At 27.9% G+C, this 22194-nt stretch overlaps 2 protein-coding genes across 2 annotated transcripts; both read right to left on the minus strand.

Annotated features, from left to right (window-relative positions):
• Nucleotides 1-789: 789 nt before the first annotated feature.
• Nucleotides 790-1557, minus strand: LOC130960768 (brassinosteroid-responsive RING protein 1-like). The gene has a single exon (XM_057886231.1). It carries the CDS (start codon nucleotides 1479-1481, stop codon nucleotides 936-938), a length of 546 nt encoding a protein of 181 aa, XP_057742214.1. The 5' UTR covers nucleotides 1482-1557; the 3' UTR covers nucleotides 790-935.
• A 12389-nt stretch (nucleotides 1558-13946) lies between these two features.
• On the minus strand, nucleotides 13947-21282 carry LOC130961664 (ferric reduction oxidase 2). The gene is made up of 8 exons (XM_057887644.1): nucleotides 20984-21282; nucleotides 20285-20387; nucleotides 19857-20066; nucleotides 18836-19070; nucleotides 17622-17949; nucleotides 16825-17065; nucleotides 14981-15705; nucleotides 13947-14377 (listed from the first exon to the last, which is right to left on the minus strand). The coding sequence occupies exons 1-8, from the start codon at nucleotides 21183-21185 to the stop codon at nucleotides 14238-14240; spliced, it is 2184 nt and encodes a 727-aa protein (XP_057743627.1). The 5' UTR covers nucleotides 21186-21282; the 3' UTR covers nucleotides 13947-14237.
• Nucleotides 21283-22194: the final 912 nt, after the last annotated feature.

The following is a 22194-nucleotide window of genomic DNA, read 5'->3' on the forward strand; positions in this document are numbered from 1 at the left end:
TTTTTTCTCCTCCTTTATTTTTGGTTTCGTTATATATATACACTTTATGATTCCATTAGCCCCACGGCCACCACCCACCAGGAGAGAGAGAAACTAAATTAACAAAAATAAAATAAAATAAAATTTCATTTTAGAGAAACATATCATCTTATTTACTTTCAAATAAATGGGTGAAACGAACATATCATCTTATTTCATCTAGTAACCATAATAAGAATTTAACTTATTGTATATTTGTAAATAAATATATATTATTTAATTTACTTTTAACATATATTTATATTTTAACCTGTATTGTATACGTGTTGTTAATTTGAGGATTGATTTTTTGGGTGTAAAGTAACATGGTTTTGTTATAGATTGTCATAATAATTATACACAAAAATTAAACTCCAATACTTGAGACCAGTATAGCACAATAATTGAGCAAAAGAAGTTTATGTATGATGTATCCAAAACCTAAAGTAAGCAACGGTAGGATAAAATTCTTTAAAAAATGGTAGGAAAAAAAAAAAGCCTTAGCTCATTTCCTAATGTTATATAAACTCAAATCTAGAATATATAAACAAACAAACTTGAATTGGTTTAAGCAGCCGTTGCCTTACTACTTCGCTTAAATAAGTATCGAAAATTTAAAAAAATTCAGATACGTAACGAATTAGTTTTTAGTCTGCTAATTTAAAAAATACCATAATATATATATATATATATATATATATATTATTTTAATTTGTCTGAATTAAATTACGGAAATTTTACAAGTTTGATTTCAGCTCAGTTATATAGATATTCTCAGCTCAATGCAAGTTAACTTTCTCTTTTTTCTAATTTTTTTTTTGTATTCACAACAAAAAAAAGTATAGGGAAAAATCAATGGTGGACAGCGAAGAGAAACCTAAAGTGTAAGAAAAAGAGAGTTGTGTTTATGTGGTTACTTAGAGAGAAGTGTAATCTACGTAGAACTCACTAACACCAGAAGCAGCCCACAACCGTTGATTATACTGATCAACCATTTCATCAGGAACAAACGACGTCCTACAAAGCGGACACGTCTTCTGATCGTGATCAATCCAACGGTCCACACACTCCCTGTGGAACACGTGCTTGCAGTTACGCAACCACCGGATCTCGTCCTCCATAACTAATTCCGTTAGGCAAACCGCGCAGCTGCCAGTTAGTTGAGGCGATGCCACGTCATCGCTAGCGAGGATTTCTCTGAAGGTTACGACGGGGAGGAACTCGCGGATGAGGATGGCGGAGAGGGATGGCGTACGGTCGACGGCGGAGGGGGTCCGGGTTGGGTTGGGGTTGTGGTTGTAGTAGTTGTTGTTGTTGTCGGTGGTGGTGTCGATGAGGAGTTCAGAGAGTCCGAGGAGGCGGAAGAGGTGGAAGACGAGGTTACGGAGGAGGCCGAGGAAGGTGAGTAAGCGGAGGAAGAGGTGAGGGAAGAAAACCTCCGTGTAGCCCACCGGAAAACCCATTGAAAATAGTATGGAGGGTGTTTTTGTAATTTCGGTGTGTGTTTTGTCTGGTTGTTAGAGGAGAGAGAAAGTGGGATGTGTGTGAGAAGGTTCTGACTGGGAGAGAGAGGGTGGGATTTATAGTGTGGAAGAAGAGGAGATTGGGATTCGGTTACTGGGCTGTTATGTGCCCAGTGGTGAAGGTCCAACTTGCATTAACTTGAGTTGGAAAATTTTATTCAGAGCAATATTCTAAATTAATTTTTTATTTTTTACAAAATATATTATTTTCATCACATAAACAATTATATATTTAATTAATTTAAATATAGTTAAAATTTCGATAATTTTTTTAAAACATGTATTAATTTAAAAGATAATATTCCTTTTTTAAATAAAATATATAAAAAACTTATTTCATGTGTTAAATATGTGTACAATTATATTGGATAATTCGTATATTTTCAATAAAGAAAAAATAAAGTGAAAATGTCTAATTACTTGAGAATTGATATCATCTAGATGAATTATTATATCTCACGTGTCTCCCAATTTATTTATATTCTAAGTAGTATACTTAATCCAAAGATTTGATTACAAGAAGTGCATTGCACCCGTGCAATAAGATAGAAGAAAGGGTAGGGGTTGAACTGAGGTTTATTCAATTCAATACAAGGCTGCGCTTGCATTATTATTCTCTTTCAAAAATTGTTCTGAAAAAAATTAAAGAAGGATAACATCTTGTATGTTTTTAGGTTTTGAGGTAGTGTTTGGTGGAGAGATAAAGATTGAAAGATCGAGAAATAGAGATTAAGAAATAGAGACTGAAATAAATTTTAGTATTTTATTTAGTGCAAAGTGAGAGACAGAAGTTGAAACAAGAATAAAGTTCAAATTTAATTTGCACAAAGGGTAAAATTGAAATTAATTAATTAAAATAAAGATATTTTAGGTGTAAAATATTATTAAAGTTTTAGTTATGGTCTCTAAAAATTTCAGTCTTTTTTATTCCCACTTTTTTGAGGTACTAAAATACTGAAATTTTGAAAATAGAAACAAAAATTTTAATATCAGTCTTTAAACCAATAAACATAATACTAAATCTCAATTTTTTAGTCTCTATCCCAATACCTTAAAATAAACGCTATCTTAGATTAAAAATATAATTAAATCGTGATTATTTCAACTTATACTATCTACATAAACAATTTAATCTATAAATTTAATTTAGAGAGTTTATGTTAAATGTGCTAAAAAGGATATGAAAGATGTAAAAATTATTTCTCTTTATTTGAAGATAAGTGACACGTGTTTTTAATCTTAACCATTATCTTCATTTGTCTGATAATTTAATTATCCATCATAGTCATGTATACATTCGTAATTGACTTTTATACATACGGGCAGGACGATAATTAATTAGGGGGAATCATATACACATGTTTTAATCCAAGGCGTGCGTTGTATATATATTTTAAAAAAAATATGAGAGCAATTTCATAGTACATATATAACAACTATATGTATCTGATACAAATATGAGACACAATACAACATAGACACAAATATGAGATATGATACGACACAAAATACGTTGATACGCAAATTTTAAAATTTTATATGATACAGAAATATGTATACATATAAAATATAAAATATTTTTTAAATAAAATGTAATAATATTTTGATATTTTATTGATATTAAAATATAAATTAAATTTTTAATTATTTTTAATGTTTTATTTTAATTATATCAAATATTTAAAATATTTTTTATTTAATAAATAATAATATATACTATATCTACGTTTATTTTAAAAATACATGTTAAGAATAAGACTGGATACACTGACACGTGATGGTATTTAGGTGTATCCAGAGAAATTTTTTTTATTTTTTATTAAAATACCGTTAGACATAACAAACACGTGTATCAAATAAGTGTCGATAAGTGTCGTATCCAAAATATGTCTGATACACAGATACGACAACTCAACAAAGTGTTCGTACTTCATAAGTATCTAGTAAAATCAATTACTAAAATTAGTTACTAATATAATAAATTAAATTATATATATATATATATAAATACATCGTGACTAATTTTAGTAATTAATTTTAATATTCAAATAATATTTTTATATATATAATTACGTTGGTAATTAACATTTTTTTTTTTGGTGGAATTAAGAGTATCTACTACTCCAATCCAACCTAGCTACCTTATATTGATAATTCACATCTTAATTGCTAAAATTCTAACATATAATAGAGGCAATATGGCTATACAATTTAATGATCAGATAGGACATTCTCTTAGTACACTTCAGTAGCTACATATATACATTACTTTAATAATGAGCTAATAATAATTATGTTTGCTTTGATTCTGCTTTGTGTTGGCCAGAAGGAGTATATAATATTGTAAATCTACGAAACTAAAAACAATACATTTATTGTACTGAAAACAAGGAGTAAAGGTGCACATCTTGTTAATGGATATGTTCATTATATAAGCGTCTCACCTAAGAAATTCTTAACATCTTGCATCACTAACTATATAAACTATTAATTTAGGACCATTTTAATATTGTCTTGGAGACACAACTTAAAAAAATATATAAAAAATATATTTTAAATTTTTTTAACACAATAAAAAAAGATGTATCTCTCTTTTTTTTTTATCTAAAAGAGATACTAAATGTAATTAATAATGCAGGATTTGTTCTTTAATATTTGTTTGAGCGAAAAAATAAGTTGACTACTTGATTAATTCAAATTTTTTTTATTAAGAGCATTAACTAATTTACTAGGATACCACATCTAATAAGTTAATAAATTTGAAAATAATTTTAAGGAAATTGGTTAGAAGTTTACTGATGATAATTGAAAATGTAAATTAAACTATAGCTTTTAGTATTTTCCTAGATATTTTTATTTTAATTTCATTGGTGTAATTTGCATTATATTTTAAATATCATTTCCAATTTTAGTCCCATATAAGATTTATTAGTATGCTGAGTCATTTTCCTGATTCTAGAAGGACACAAAACTAGAAATTAATGTCCCCAACTGTCTAAACCTAATTTCTACTTTGGAGTTAACTGTTCAGTGTTAATGATGCCTTTCTAATCATCCTCGCTGTCATAAAAATATAGGTAAACGACAAATTTTAATAGGAAAAAATAGATCATATTGACATTAATTTAATTATTAGGTTACTTTTTTTTTTCAAAAAATAATTATTAGGTTACTTAATATCTTAGAAATTTCAAAATTTGTATTATTTATGTATTTTTTTTAATTAAGTTCTCATAAGTATATATCTGTAAATATTCTGTTTTTTTTTATATAGGCAAAGATCTCATTACAAAAAATTTTAAGTACAAAAAAATTCCAATCACAATTTTTTAAAATATAGAAATGTATTTACAAAATTGATGAAATTATGAGGACTTTGTAATTAATTAAATATTTTGAATAATATGGATAAGTTTGCTTAATTAATTAAATATATGCCAATAATTTTGGGTATCATAATTAGAATTCAATTTCTTTCATACTTGATCATAGATCATGCCTTTTAGGTTGCATTTGATATTATTTTGAAATATAAATATAAAGATAATAAACACATAAATTTATTATGAAAATTGAAATAAATTAAAGCATAAGGCATATTTAAGAAAGAAATATTGGATTTTTTTTTGTATTTTAATTTTTATAAATATCAAACAGAATGGGAATCTTATAGTGTTCATACTTCATATGTCCTTGTCTAATTGTCTTCAATAATGTTATACAAAGCAAAAACACTTGATTCTTGCTCTAAAAAACTGTGCAATACCAAAATAGAAAAATCTGGAAACTAAACTAAGTTATCCCTTATGGTAATTAACTTTTTAATCTCTAACATTAAAAAGTGTCCCCTCATTGTTCAACTAGTCTTTTCACTCACCAAACTTGTTGATCCAATCCCATTAATAATTAACTTTAAATGCCCATGGCAAGTGTCATGAAAATGTTTCACTTTAGCATGAAATGGTGGGGGGTTAAAACCGCCCAAGGCATGCATAACATGGGTTATTTCAGGAGAGGAAAACAAGCATAAAATAAATTAAAGGGGACAGAATTTCCATGCAGATTTAGTTTCATGACATTGAAACTTGGCCTACCTACTTTCACGAAATGTCCTCTAAATTATTGGCATTTACACTGTAGTCACTACCAATAATATTTAACTAGCTAGTTCAAATAATCTCAATAAATTTTAAATTTATAAAATAATTTTGAGAGTTAAATTAGATTGATTCAATTCTACTATAATATTAATTAAAGTATATCTTGTATTTTAGTATTAATTTAATTTAGATAAATAGTATAAAGAACGACCATCTGTATTTAGATTATTTTTTAAATAATATTAGTTATTTTTATTGATATAATAATAATAGATAATTTTATATAATATTTTTTTATGTTGGTCAATAAATTGCTGCATGCACAAAGTAATATTCGAATTCCTGGAATTTTTTTAAATAGACTAAGAATAAATTACCATTTGTATCCATGAAAGATATAAACGTTGACAAATGTATTCATATAAGAATAAAACGACAATTATACCCATAAAAGATAGTTTCTATGTGCCAAGAATACCCTAACAGACCAATTGTGTAACCAACGACCGGGTACTCTTGGTACACGGAATTATCCATCTTCCGTAGGTATAATTGTCGTTTTATTCTTATATGGATACATTTGTCAGCATCTATATTTTTTATAGATACAAATAATAATTTATTTAATAGACTAACTAGTAAGTTAACCATTAGACCAACCCAACTTAATTTTTTACCCTAATTTAAGCACTAGAAAAAGAGATGATGAAATAGAAAGTGTGGGGTATAATTGAGGAAAGGTGGAAGTGCATGAGAAGCATGGTGGAGAGGACAAAGGGAATATGAAGAGAGGTATTCATAAGGAAGAAAGTGAAGGATAAGAGACATAGACAACAAAATATGGACCGTCGGTGATGCTAACCCTCGCCAACCAGCACCCCCATCATGGTTGGCCATGCATCACCCCTTTCATTTCAAAAACATAAGTGGGATAAAAATAAAGTATATTCAATAACTACTAATTCAGATCAATATTCCAAATCTTCACGTTCATCTTCATTTTCTTCAAAAATATTTAATCTATCAATTTATATATATTTGAAGGTAGCTAAGGATAACAAACAGATTCAAACCTGCTAAGTAGGCTTACTTATAACTCGAAAAAAAAAGACGAATTTAGTTAATATTTTAAAATTGTCAATTAATTTATAAAATCCATCTAATTCAGATTTGTATGACGGAGACCGCTATTGATGAGACTAATTATTTTTAGCGGCACAGATTAATTCGTCTACAATTCCTGTTTAAAAGATATAAATATAAATTAAGTTAATCTTTTTATTAATTGCATACAAATATTTTATTGGTAATTGTTAATATGCAAGACAAAACTTGTCACGTATTACGTTTTTAACATATAATATGGTTGATCTCATATTAGCAGAAAATTAACTCATATTAATCTCTATAAATGTGGAAATCAAACTCATATAATACAAGAAGAATGTAGATCTAGCTAATTAGTCATATATAGATTAAAAACTATTGAGGCTTGATTGGAATTCAAAATTTTGGGCGTGCCTGGCCAAGCCAAGACACTAATGACCCAAGTGTCACCACCAATCATTATGTGGAGAATTAAAGCATTATGGGTAGGTACGTAAATTCACTATTCAACCATTATAGCATGTTGTATGTTTATCATACTAATTATTTTAAGTATTGAAAATTAATTAGTGCCTAGTGCCTACTGCCCAGTGGCATCATTAAGATATGGTATCATTAATTAGATATACTTGTATGGTTATATCTTTTTTACAATTGAATTATTGATTTTTATAATAATAATAGTAGAGTAGAGTTAAGTACGATTTTGATTCTTAAGGTATAGATAAAAAATTTTATTCATTCCTAACTATTTTTTGCATACAAAATCGTCTCTAAGGTTTAGTTTGATTTTAAAATTATTTTTTTAGATAAAAATGCCCTTTTTCTAATTTATCCCAATTTCTCATCTTCTCCCATCACTGCAATGAAATGAGGATAGAAAGACAGACACATTGACAGTAGCAACATGGGTGAGCAAAGATGCAGGCGGACAGAGACGCAGGCGGTAGCAATGTAAGACGGAAAGACACGCTGGCGGCAGCAAACCGGATGGGAAGAGAAGCATGCAACAATCATGCAAACGGCAGCAACACAGGCGGGCACGGACGCAGGCGGCAGCGACTTAGGAGGGCACAGACTCTCGCGGTAGCAACGTGGGCATGGCATAGATGCTCGCGGTGGTCTAAGTCGTCTTCTTCTCATTGCGGTGGTCACTCCCATTCGTACTCCTTCAAGTTCTATTCTTCAGCCTTTCATCACTAATTTTTTGAGTATTTGGTGATGATTTTTGTTGTTATTTATTGTTAATTTTTTTTTCTTTAGTTTCTGTTGATTTTTGTTCTTGTTGTTTTTGATTTTCTTTATTCATCCTTCTCTTTTTCTATGGTTCTATCTTTAAGAAATTGTGGCATTTGTGTGAAAATTTGGTGTTGTTGATTCTTGAATTTTTGGAATATACGTGAAAAATTGTGAAAATTGGAGTTGTTGAGTATGAGAACTTGGTGATCCTTCAACAATGATGGATCAGTCAATGTGTGTAACATTAGGAAAGGGTAATTTTGTCCGAAAATTAGAGAAAGGACGATTTTAAAATCACGCTAAACCTTAGGGACAACTTTGTACACAAAAAAAAATTAGGGACGAATAAAATTTTTTATCTATACTTTAAAAACCAAAATTATATTTAATCCTTATTTTAAGTATTAAAAATTAATTAGTGTGTAGTGTCTATGGCTTAATGGCATCAATGTTATTAAGATATAGTATAATTAATTAGATATAGTTGTATGGTTATATCTTTCTTCACAACTGAATTATTGAATTTTACAATAATAATAATAATAATAATAATAATAATAATAACAACGAATTATAATTTAAATGATATAATTTTTTCATCCTCATTTAAAAGTTTTGAATTCAAATCTCCCTTTTAACTTTAAAAATAATAATAATAATAAAAAAAGGAGAAAGAGAAAAAGAAGAATGCCTCCTTAATATAACAAAATACCATTGTTCTGAAAATCGAATCGGACCAACCGGTTCGATCAGATTAACCGAGAATCGGTTAGTTAACCGGTCCGGTCAACATCTAAAATCGGCTTGCAAAAAATCAGTGAAAAAACCGGCTGAATCGGTAGTTAACCGGTGAATCAAACGAACCAGCCAATTTTTTTTAAATCCGGTTCTCTCCTTAAACACCAAACGGCGTCGTTTTGGTTTAATTAAAAAAAAAATAAAGAATACGCGTAGCCCAAATGCCCCCAATCCCTTCTCCCTTCTCTCACTCTCAGTGTCACCAACACCATAATCAAAATCCCTAATTCAAAGGTTCTCTGGAGAGCAGCAGAAGAATGAGGCTTGTCGGAGCACAGCAGCGGCGGAGGAAGGAGGCGGTAGAGCTGTGGTTGATGTGCATGGCTTACCGAGCTTCTCTGCTTCTCTCTTCTCTCTTCTCTCTTCTCTCTCACTCTCAGTCTCACAAAAATGGCAAAATTTTCTAATCTATGTCGCTCTTAGTCTCAGACGCTGCCAGTCTTCTCTGTCGTCCCCGTCGTCGGCCGCCTCTTTCTCGTCGTCAAAAATGCCTCTGTCTCCGAGACATCTCTTCTCTGTCTGTGTCGAGCACCTCTCTATCTGAAGTGCGAACATACCTGTGCCGCCGTGGGCTCTTCGCCGTTGCCCGTGAGTTCTTCAATTTTCATCGTCCCTCAACATCTTCGTGGTCTTGTTTATTTTCACTGATTTGTTTTCTCTATTGTGTTTGTTAATTTTATTAATTCTGATTTCTGAGTTGCTTCACTTGTTTGTTGCTGATTTGTTTGATTCTCAGTTGATGGTGTTATGATGGATTGCTTCACTACATTGTTTATGTTGAAATTTTTTCTGGTTTTTGTTTTTTTTTTCAATTAATTTTTTATTCAGTGAGAAATTTAGGGTAGATTTGAGTTTATAACTTCAGATGCAGAGTATTTGTTTTGAGTTCTTCTGCTTTTCAATTTTTTTTTATTTTGTTAATGATATGAATTAATCATTTTGTAATTCTGAATTTTACCGAATATAAAATTTTGATAAAAGTTCAATTTTGGGACTCTGGTTTTTTAATAACTTCATTACCGTATCATTTGAATTTATCAAGTTTGAATTTTATCTAATTTTGGCACATTTTATGTGCTTGATTTTTGTTATATTGTGTTGGTGGTGAAAGTATCTGAAAGGGATGCTTCTGAACCTGCCAGGAGAATGTCTCTCATGCATTTCCACCTAAAGATTGTAGAGAGAATGGTGAATGTGAAGATGGGAATGGAATGACTCTTGATGAACCGTGCAACACAGCAGAGGAGCAGGTCAAGAGCAATGAAGAATGCAACAAGACAGGGGAGTCAATGAGTAATGCAGATGGAAAAGTTCACAAAGAACTGAAGCCACTAAGAGCTCAAGAGGTTATAGTTTGTTTTTTAAGTTTGTGTTTTATTTGCAAAATTCATTTGGTATAGGCATTATCATTGTACATTTAATAGCTATTGGATAATTTCCTCTTCAATGCATTAAGGAACTCGTATTGTGTTTCATGTGTTTATATACTAAATTTTTAATAATTTTATTTAATATTTAATTAAACCGGTTGAACCCCGATTAAATCCCGGTTAAACTAGTAAACCAATGAACCAATCATTTCACCAGTTTATTGACCAGTCCAGTTCTCATAACCTTGCAAAATACCATGTTGTTTCATGAAAGAAAGTAAACAAAAAAAATACTTAATAAGACTTTTACAGGAGAATATAATAAAGGAAAAGTAAGAAAATATTATATATAAAGTTAAAATATTCTCTATCTGACCTCATAATGCGGATTAATTAATTTAATTATACTGTTCTCTTTTATTTTCAAATTCATTTATATTCATTATTTTTTTATTTTTTTCTTATTTAAAAGATAAATGTACACCTAAAATTCTGTACGGATAACATTCCCAATTGAAAGTGGAAAACTAACTAGGATCAATGTATATAGCCGGTTCATCCTCTTCTTTTTATATAAATAAAGAAATTAATATAATATAATCATATCCTGTAAATTTATTGGATTGACAAGTTATATGTTTTAGGTCCTTGGTGTTGCTTATGGAAATTAAAGTATAGATATGTGAGGTTGGATTTTCAGCAATAAACAGTGCTGTAAAAGTAACATATGTTCCAAAATGATAGAAGGATCGGAGGGAGACACAAGAATATTTGTTTTCACAAATTAAGGAGATTATATATTTGTGAACCAAAGAAATGAAAATGATGTTGAATTGATGTGCTACAAAGTACACAATTTAATGGAACATAAATACTATTCACTTATATAAAAGAAATTAAATACTTCACCTTCATACATTATTAGCATAAAAACCTTTTTTTATGGCCATTATTTATATTAATAAAAAAATACTAATTTTATAATTATTATCTCAAAAATTACATATATATTCTAATAGAATTTAATTTTGATGCACTGTTAATAGAAAGTACACTACAAAAAATTATCAAAATAGCGACCGATTTTAGCGACCAAAAAAAGTGGTTGCTAATAGCGATTGATTTAACTTCTTATATAGGATTTTTAGGATTAGGAAAAAATTGATCGCTAATTCGGTCGCTAAAATTATATTCAGTGATCGATTTTAGTGACCAAAGAAATCGTGTGAATAGTTATCCGAAAGAACAGATATAATTGCACGACTGTATAAAACGTTTTACACTGTCAGTACATTAAAATTAACTCATTCTAATATCATGATTATTGCTTAATATGGTATATAAAATTTTGGGTATCTAGAATAATCATGTTAATAGTTTTTTTGAGGCATATATATATATATATATATATATATATATATATATATATATATTTAGTGACTTTTATTTGCTAGATGTTTTCCTCTATGTATTACTGAAAAGGATCCGATCCTCACAAATTTAGATTAAGAGACAATAAATCAACAATCCAAGAAAATGTATCCCTAATGTGGAGCTAAATGGGAAGCTTTTGATAAAGTCATGATTTGAAAGGGGTTGATTTTCCCTCTTTAATTTATGTCATATGTGATTTATTTTATTATCACAAAAGGACTAATGCTAGGTTAACATAAATAATGAAAGAGGTGTAGATTAAAAAAAAAAAGACCCAATAATGCATGAACAATAAATGTTTGATCTATGTCCCCCATTTTCACTTCCCATCAAGCATGCACACCACATGCTCAATAGTTTATAATCTTATCTCTTTCTATAAGAATATATAGTGGCATTCTTTAACTTGTATTTGACCGTTGATTTGGATCTTGTAAAAAGCTTATTTGGTGGTCCTTATATAATCACCTTAATTAGTCTCCTTTTGCATTCTTCTTGATTTATCATTTCTTTTTCAATTTTTTTTTTTTATGTGGACATGCTTAATTACTTCATGGATTCAATCAAACTCATGAATTGTATTCCAAACTCACAAAAAATTACGAAAAGAAAAGGAAGGAAGGAAGAAGAAAATATGGACAATATGGTTAAACAATTGGGTGCCCAATTAGAAATTAGTAGTTATAGAGTGATCTTGTTAGGTTTGGGTTTTGGGTGTTGGGCTAATTAACATCCAATTAAACAAATCCATCATTAGTCTCTCTTCTTTTTTCATTAAAAAAAAATTATAAAAATGACTCTTTGGACAAGAATATGAAATAAATTCCAATTCCATTAACTAAACAATAACCAACTTCAGCTGGGATTAGAACTCAGGTGCAATTTGCAAGAGGCATATAGAAATGCCATCCGTGTTAGACCTCCGTTGCATCACTAGTTTATTTAAGTAAATATTAGAAATTTAAATACTATTTTATAGGAGTGTTCAAAATTAATCCAATTCAAATAAAATTGATCAACCAAACAAAAAAATTAATAACAGAATAAATCGAAAAAATGAAAAAAATGAATTTTTGTAGTTTTTTTATTCGGTTTAGTTTGGTGTTCGATTTTGACACACAAAATTTGAACCAAACCAAACTGAGTTGGTTAGTAATCAATTGGTCAGCAGAAAATCCTTAAACAGAATTTTAATTCATGACAAATTAATTTTGACATATCGAATTAGGAGATATTATAAAAAAAAAAATCAATTTCATTGTTGTTCCATATGTGATGTAAAAGTTGGCAAAATGGATCTACAAGTTATATAGGAGTTGATCTCATTAATTTGAGATAATACATCATATATGTTTTCCACCATTTCCCTAGAATAATTTCAACACTTTATTTGTATCAAAGCTGAGAAAAGTATACATAAAGAATTCAAGCTTAAATGTGGTCCTATAAACTTCTAATAATAACAATTCGTTTTTCCTTTTGCCTAAAGGCTGTGGACTTTTTTTGAAGAGTATAAAGTAATATATGAATGTAACATGTTTTAATTAACTAGATCTGGAAATTAAACACATGCGACAAAATAAAGAAGAAAGTGAAAAAAAAAATTAAAACACATACACACACAAAACAATTAATAACAAGTGAAGGAAAAGAAGAAAGAAGAACTAAATATGAAGAAAAACAAAGACACACACAACAAGAAGTAAAGATAGAAGAAGAAGAACGTATGAAAAAGAAAAGTACACACCAATTGTATTCATATTTTTTAAAATTTATTTATTAAATACAAATTAATATTTATACTGATTAAATAATAATAAAAAATATTAAAAAATACTGGGCTAAGAATTTCTCTTGACACAATAATGGAGGTGTTATTGTCACATGGTATATACTGTTCGTACAACTGTTAATGTCACCTGATCTTGATTCCAGAGATTGGTATGCACATTTGTCATTTGGCACTGTCTTTTATATGCTTCCAAATTCAAAAGAAACAAATAACATATAGAAAATATATTTCAATACTTAATTAATAAATTGAGCAATAACATTATTTGAACATAGCAAAGTGAACCACAACTTCCATAAATTAACTGACTCATTTTACTATGTACAATTGTACAAATAGTATTGTTGTGATTTGATTATTAATTGCTTAACAGTTATTTTTTGAAAAAAAAAGTTATCAAGTTTAAGTTCATTTTTTTTAAAGAGAAGAATACTTAATATATAGTTTATATAAATATAAACATTTTTAGACATTTCTTGCAGCGCATTGTTCACCATGCATAAAAAAAAATGGATAAATGAAATATTGTTTTACATACACAAAATAATATACATTTATTTAAGTTAAAATATAAGGTTACAAATACAAATATATATATATCCACCAGGAAATATTTCAAGTGCACTGAGAGTATCGGTGCACTAGTTATTTTAACCGTTAATCTGAATTATTAAAAATATATATAATATATATTAATTGAAATCAACGATTAAAATAACTGGTACACTTGCACTTGAAATGTTTCCTATCCACCAAGGCAAGCTGAGACCACTAGCTACTATTATAGAAGTTGAAAGTAAAATTCTCTTTGTAATAGCTTTTACAACATAGCATGATTATAAATTATAATATAAAATTACCAGCTAAAACTAATGGACTCAAAGTGAAGATTTTCAGTTAAACCAGTTGAGCATATAGCTGCAACCTCTTGCCTCATTTTCTTGGGTCCTGAAGCAAAAACTCCCACGCTTGACCCTTTGATTTCAAATAGTATTTCTGCAAAGTAAAATAAATAAATAAAAAAAGATTATATTAAAACTAGTGATTTCATTTCATTTCATTCATATATAATATAGGAGATGAGACATAATTGTACCTAGAAATTAAATTATAAATTATTATCAAGTTTATCTTGAACAAAAAAAAGAGATATATATAATCTATAAAGAATAAAAAATGATAAATTCGTCTTCTTAATATTTCAAAATGTAGGATGCATTAAATTTTTTGATCTCATACATATAAATTTTGTTTGAATTCTATCTCTGAGATAAAAATATATTCTTTTGTTATAAAGACAAAAAAAATTTGTAATTTAAATACTTCTTCAAAAACAGAAAATATACGTCTTTATTTTTTCTATTCTAAGAGACAAAGTTCAAAAAGTATATAGATTTTAGAAAAACTGTCGCTATCTACTGACTTTTTTGTAGCGAAACAAATAAGTTAGCATTTTAATTTTTTTCAGTTGACTTACTATAAATTTGTCATTTTCAAATTCTAAAAGATAATGTTAGCCTCTTTATTTTAATTTGGTCAATAATTAGGATTAGAATTTTAATTTAATTACTCTTGTAGAAGTATATAGAAGAGGCTTACTTCTTAGGTCAGGTCTTTCACCATAATGAACATTGGTAGCTTGAGCAATTAACTGGCTTGGAAGGCTTTCCAATTCCACATTATGATTCCCTCCATTATTGTAATAAACCACTGAGCTTGGTGACACTGTTGGTGATAACCCTTCCAAATGTTGAACTTGATTATTTCCTTTCTTAGCACTTAATTTCTTGTTCCAAAGAACACCTACACTAGCAACTATGGCTATGGACACACACATTACTAGCATGTTAATTAAAGCCTTCAAAGAGTATGAGAATATTCCATTTGTGTTATGATCTTTAGGGAAAATGTAGTAACGTGTAATGATCCCAATTAAAATAAGAAAAATGATGAAAGAACTTGAAATTATAGCTCCAAACCAAAGCCAATTATTTGCGCCTAATATGGCATATATTGGGGCATCATTTGGATTAGGTTTGAACCATTTTGTTTGAAGGTTGATTAAGGTATTTGATTTGAACTCCTTGTCTCTTGTGATGTAGGCTTCAATTTGTAACTCCAAATTAGAAATTTCAAATGGGGTGCCAGAAATTGGGAGGATCAAGTCTAACATTGAGAGAGATGAAGTGTTCTTGAATGCACAAATTAGGAGTATTTTTGGGGTTTTGTACTTGAATGTGGTGCTAAGATAAATTAAGTCCCTAATGATGGAGATAAAAGGTGTTATGCCACTTCCTCCACTAACCATAACAAGTGAATCATGCCTGATAAAAATAATAAAAAAGAAAACAATAATTATTAGTGATTTAGGAGAAATTAATAAGTTAGCGTTTGGAAGAGAGACTGAGACGGAGAGACAGAGACTGAAATAATTAAATTTTAGTATTGTGTTTGGTGTAAAATAAGGTAGCATTTGTTTTGAGGTACTGAGACAGAGATTGGGAGACTAAAACTCAGTATCATGTTTGTTGGTTCAGAGACTGATACTAAAATTTCTATCTCTATCCCTAAAATTTCAGTATTTAAGTACCTTCAAAAAGTGAGGACACAGGGGACTAAAATTTTTAAAGATGGAAACTGAAACTTTAATAACATTTTATACTTAAAACACCTTCATTTCAATTAATTAATTCCAATTTTACCCTTTGTACAAATTAAATTAGAATTTAATTCTTGTTTCAATTTCTGTCTCCCACTTTGCACCAAACAAAATACTGAGATTTATTTCAATCTCTGTCTCTTAGTCTCTGTCTCTCCACCAAACGCTAAAGAGACAGATATCGAAATAAGAAAGAAGTTCTAATTTAATTTGCATAAAGAGTAAAATTGAAATTAATTAATTGATATGAGGGTATTTTAGGTATAAAATGTTATTAAAATTTCAGTTTCCGTCCTAAAAAATTTCAGTCCTTTGTGTCTCCATTTTTTAGAAGTACTGAAATACTGAAATTTTGAGAACAAAGACTGAAATTTTAATATCAATATTTGGACCAACAAATATGATATTGAGTCACAATCTCCTAGTCTCCATTCCAATACCTCAAAATAAACCTACCTAATTGGATTCAGTTTTTATTTTTTTATTTTCATGTCCATTATTTTTTATTTTTAGCATTTTAAGATGAAAAATAAAAATTTATAAGTAAAAATAGTAACAATCAAACTTTACTATTCATTTACAACATTCTGACAAAGCAGAACATGTAGGAAATCAAAATAAAAACTAATAAAATTAATTTTTTTTACAAAATTCTAAAGTAAATAGCAAGTATAAAATTTACAATAAAACCTCAAAACATGCACTAAAGAGCTTAGTGAAATAAACATAATAAAGAATTATTGATGACAAAATGATTTTGAATTAAATTAAAGTTGATGAGTACCTTAGATAATTAGTTGATGCAGGTCCATAAGGGCCTTCAACAGATACATCAATGTGATCAATTGTAGGTGTTGAGAGCATTTGGTACAGTTTTTTGGACCAAGTTCCTTCACTCTTAATAACAACACTAAGCTTTTCTGGCTCCAATTTGCTACTTGAAGTAATGGTGAATGGATGCCATTGTAGCTTTGATATGCTTGGTATATTTATGAACATAACACTTGTGGGCGTGTAACTTAACTCTGCCAAAAAATCAAAATAATAATAACAAATTACATTAATTTTGAATGTACTAAATTATTTAAGTACTAGATACTTTGAGATTAAAAAAAAAAGATAAATTGCATTTGATATTAGAGACATAACATAGAATTCAAATATAAGATAAAAAAATGGTGTCTTTTTTATTTTCACATTTTAGAATGACAACAAATTAAATACATAAAATTTGCCTCTTTTAATGTTTTTTTTATTTGCGTATCTTACATCAACATTATCAAATTTTTATAATTATATTTTTTATTATTCTATTTTTTATTATTTTTAAATTAAAATAATAATAACACACTACATTAATTTTGAATATACTAAATTATTTGTTTTATCTTATATTCATTTTAGCACCAAATAAAATATAAAATATTAATTTTTGTATATTTATTTTTTATGTTCTGTATTATTTTTGTTCTCAGAACCACACACAGTCGTAGTGTCTTATATAAGGAAGCTATGTACCAAACCAAACAGAATGGTAATTAAGGATGTTGATGACTATGTTTAATTAGTTACTATACTTACCATGGGTTTTAGAGAAGTTGAGTTCTATGGTATCACAAGGCAAGACACGAGCAGAAAGCAAATGAACATGGGTTCTTGACTGAAGAAACCTTAGGAAACGATCAACCATGAAGATGTAGAAACCAGGGAGCATGATGTTTGCAAAGGAAATTCCAACATGGAAGATGAAGAAGATCATGAAGAATATGTAGAGGTAGTGAGCATAGAAGAAGAGCTCAAAGAATCTTCTTCTAATGGCAGGAATTGTTGCAATCCATAGGATCAAACCACATACCAATGAAATCTCTCCGGCCACATTTGATATCCCAATTTTCTCCCATTTCACCATCTATGAAAAAAAAAAAAAAAATCACTCAATTTGATAGAAGAAAAAGAATAATTATTAGAGAGATTCGAGATAGACTACAATGTACATTGAAAATTTTGTCCAATTTATTTCATTTTTGTCTTGTTTAATTTCCACCACATACAAATACTAGTCTACTCTTACTCTCTGTTCATAACTTATGAAGCATAGATACTTCTTTAATTTATTATGTTTATGTGATATACACATTTTGGATACAAGCCTCATTAATATTAGTCTAATATATATTGTTTTTTATCTAACTGTATCTTAATAAAAAATAAAAAAATTCTTTTTCAGATATGTTTGGATACATCTAAATATCATTATGTATCAACATGTTTAACTTTATTCTTAACATATATTTTTGAAATGAATTTAAAAATAGTATATATTATTAATTATTAAAACAAAAAATTAAATACTTTATGTAATTAAAAAATAAAAAATAATTAAAAAATTAATTTGTATTTTAATATTAATAAAATACCAAAATATCATTATAATTTATTTAAAAAATATTTTATATTTTATACATACACGATCGTATTCTCATGTCTTATAAAAATTTTAAATTTATATGTCAACGTATCATGTGCCATATCATATCGTGTCCGTACATCATAATTCATAACTAATTGTCTTTTAAAGTTAATTCATTTTTCCCAACAAATATGGTCAATTTAGATTTTAAATTTAGTATTAGCTCACTTTTTCTAATGTAAGTTTAATTATTTTATAAATCTTTATAGTTTTATTAAAATTTTAATTAGATTCTTACAATTTTAAAAAACTGTAATTGAGTTCTCTATTGGATAAATAATTATCCATATGCAAATGAATGGGAGTATATAATTGTTAAATTAACCTGAGAAATTTGGTTGGTGGCAGCCCAAAAAATGATGTAGGAAACGCCATGGGCAGTGAAGAAAGTGAGAACCAAATGTCCAAGCCATATATGGTACTTAATGCAACTCTCAGAGGTGAGGCCTAGAAGTGGAAGCACGGGGGAGGCACGTGACACAGGAAAGAACAAGAATGCCAAGCATACGTTACCAACCAAACCCAATATTAGTCCTGCGTCCTCCAGTTTCAATTCCCATCTGCCACATTAAATAAGATGGAATGAAGTTTGTACGGTTTAAAATAGAGTGATCATAGATTAAGTTATAGTGATGATTTTTATTCGTGACTATTTTTTAGTCACGATTATAAACTATGGTAAAAAATGTTAGATGAAAAATATTACAATTGTGACAAAAAATAAATCATGATTATAAATAAAAAAAATTATAATCATAAATCTGTGATCGCGTCAGAAAAAATAAAAAATAGTAATCATAGATTTATAATCACGCTTTTCATTATTATGGTCACGGTTTTAAAACTCTGGTCATAAATAAAAAATATTGTAGTAAATAAAAAAGATTAATTTATGTTATAAGTAATTATTAATCATTTTTCTTTTTTCATCTTGATTTAATCGAACTGAATATTTTTAATTGAACAGAATATATGATATATTTCAATATTTAAGTTTGAATTTTCACATGAAATAATTCTAAATCCAAAAAATATATGTTTTGAAAATAATTAAGTTTATCATGAAATTAAAGAAATAGTTTTCTTTTCTTTTTTTTTTTTAAAAAGAATGCGACTGTTGTTATCAACCTATGAATTTGTTGTCTTTGCAATTTTTTTTTATATTTTGCCTTATGAGAAAACATTAACACAGGATTTATTTGGACCAAATAAAACAAAAATTTCAGAAAGACCAAAACTAATAATAATAATAATCAAATTTTAGAGAAATAAAAAAATATTTAGACCTTCTATATTTAATGTAAAAATAACAATAATGGTAGAAAATAACTAATGAAAATTCTTACACTTTTTCACCAAATTGTGCTGCTGATTTTTGTGTGATTAGAGCAAAGAAATTGTGCAAGTAAGTAGCAAAGGACCAAACTAGGAGTCCAATAAACATTAACAACATTGCTACCTCTGTTCCAGAAACAATTCCAAGAGGCCCTTTTACAATAAATGGACGCTTCCATATTGTTACCTTACCTCCTTTATCATCATTCTTATTGTCACATCTGATGGCAAAATAAATAATAAATAAGTCATAGAAAAAAAACTAACCATTAAAAATATAATTAAATACTAAATTCTTATCTTATATAGTGAAACTAATTTTTTATTCTTTAGCATTTTCATTATATTAAAAAAAAGAAAAAAGAAAAAAGATAGAGATGACCAAGTAAAAGATTTAAGTGAATTTATTTAGATAAATATTATTGTTGATCATTATTACCTATCCATGTTGGAATCATTTGCTTTTTTGACTATATGGAGGTAGATACACCCAAGAGAAGCTATGAACAATACTGGAAAAGTATAAATCAAAAGTGTTGTACCTGCAATTATATGTAAATAACACCATGCACATGGTGAAAATGCAAACAAATTATATATTCAAGAGTGAAATAATAATAATAATAAAAATAATAATAATAATAATAATAATAAAATCTTATCCCATTAGGTGGGATCGATCGACTAATAATAATAAGGTTTAATTGCTCTATTGGTCTCTATAGTTTTACCAAATTTTTAATTATATCCTTATACTTTTTTCCCTTTCAATTGGGTACCTACACCGCTTTTAATTTTGTAATTACGTCTTTTTTATGTTAAAAATGTTAAAATTAACATAATATTTTTATCAAAATACATGTGATCAAATATTTAATTAAGTTTTTAATTATAAATACTTTCAATTTGCAAAAAATACTCAGTTAACTCTAATATTTTTTACACTAGCTAGGAAGGACTTAATTACAAAACTAAAGCAGTGTAGAGACCCAATTGAAAGGAAAAAAAGTATATGGATCTAATTAAAAATTTGATAAAACTATAAGAACTAACAGAATAATTAAATATAATAATAATAATATAACAACAAAGTGTTATCCCACTAGGTGGGATCGAATAATAATAATAATAAAATTACCCTGTGAACCAAAATAGGTTGAGGTAGTTGTCTTTGCTCTGAGATGAGGTAACCATGTTTGTCTGAAAGTACTTGTAGGCATCATTATCCAAATGAAAATCCAACCAAGAAGAACAACCAGCACCACAAGCCTTATTGCATATAGAATCATGTCATATTTTACTTGAGAGGGTGACCTTTTCACTATTTTTTGATCTCCCATTTTTCTTTTCTTTTTTCCTTTTTTTTTATATATATTTTTTAGTTTTAAATATATGTTAACTCAAGAATGTAAAATATGTATGTTTCTTTAATTTGGGGAAAAGATGAGTCTCTCTAATGAGGAGAATCTGAGTGAAAGTTCAAGTGTATATATAGTACAAGAATTAAGGTTATAATAATAATATAATGGAATGAACAATAAGTACAAATTAAACTATAGGAATTAATTGGATTGGGACAGCAGAAGAAAAAAAATAAAAAAATAATAAAATAAAATAAAATAAAAGAAAAAAGAAAAAAGAAGCATGGTTCATGTGTCCCATGAAACAGTGTCTGGAATATGTTATAGAAATTTAGAAATTATCAATGTTGCATCATTGTATCATGCACAAACCATGCATGCATGTGGATCAAAGAGTTGACAATCTTGGATTTGATTATATTTAGAACTAAATAATTTCTTTCTATATTTTTGTAAACTAAAATAATTGTAATTGATTTTTAATTTTTATGTCACCTCCAAATATGATAAGGGAATTAAGTTGGTGAAAACTTTGTGGTTGATAAGGGAAGATTATCCATGCCCGTGCCTTACTATTAAAAAAAACCTATTTATATATCAAAATTAACTACCAAAATCAATTACTATATATTTGTGTATAAATATATATCTTGTTTAATTTATTATAGATAAAGATAAAACAAATACTTATAAAAAATATTAAAGACAAAATTAAAATAAATTAAATATTCGGAGTATTTTTAAAAACTTTTAAAAAATATTAAAAAAGAATATACTTTATCCAAAATTTAATTATAATTGATTCATTATTTTCTGTATCTACATCTTTACTCTTTACTTAATAGTAACAAAAAATGTTTTTGTTATTCAGTGACAGCCTATTGTATTAACATCTTTTCCATTACAAGGAAAAGTCAATCCAAATAAAAAGTATGTATTTTTTTTATTAATTTATCATCATAAAATAAGCATGTATATGTATGAACTA

Source organism: Arachis stenosperma, chromosome 2, assembly GCF_014773155.1.
Source record: "Arachis stenosperma cultivar V10309 chromosome 2, arast.V10309.gnm1.PFL2, whole genome shotgun sequence".
NCBI lineage: Eukaryota > Viridiplantae > Streptophyta > Magnoliopsida > Fabales > Fabaceae > Arachis > Arachis stenosperma.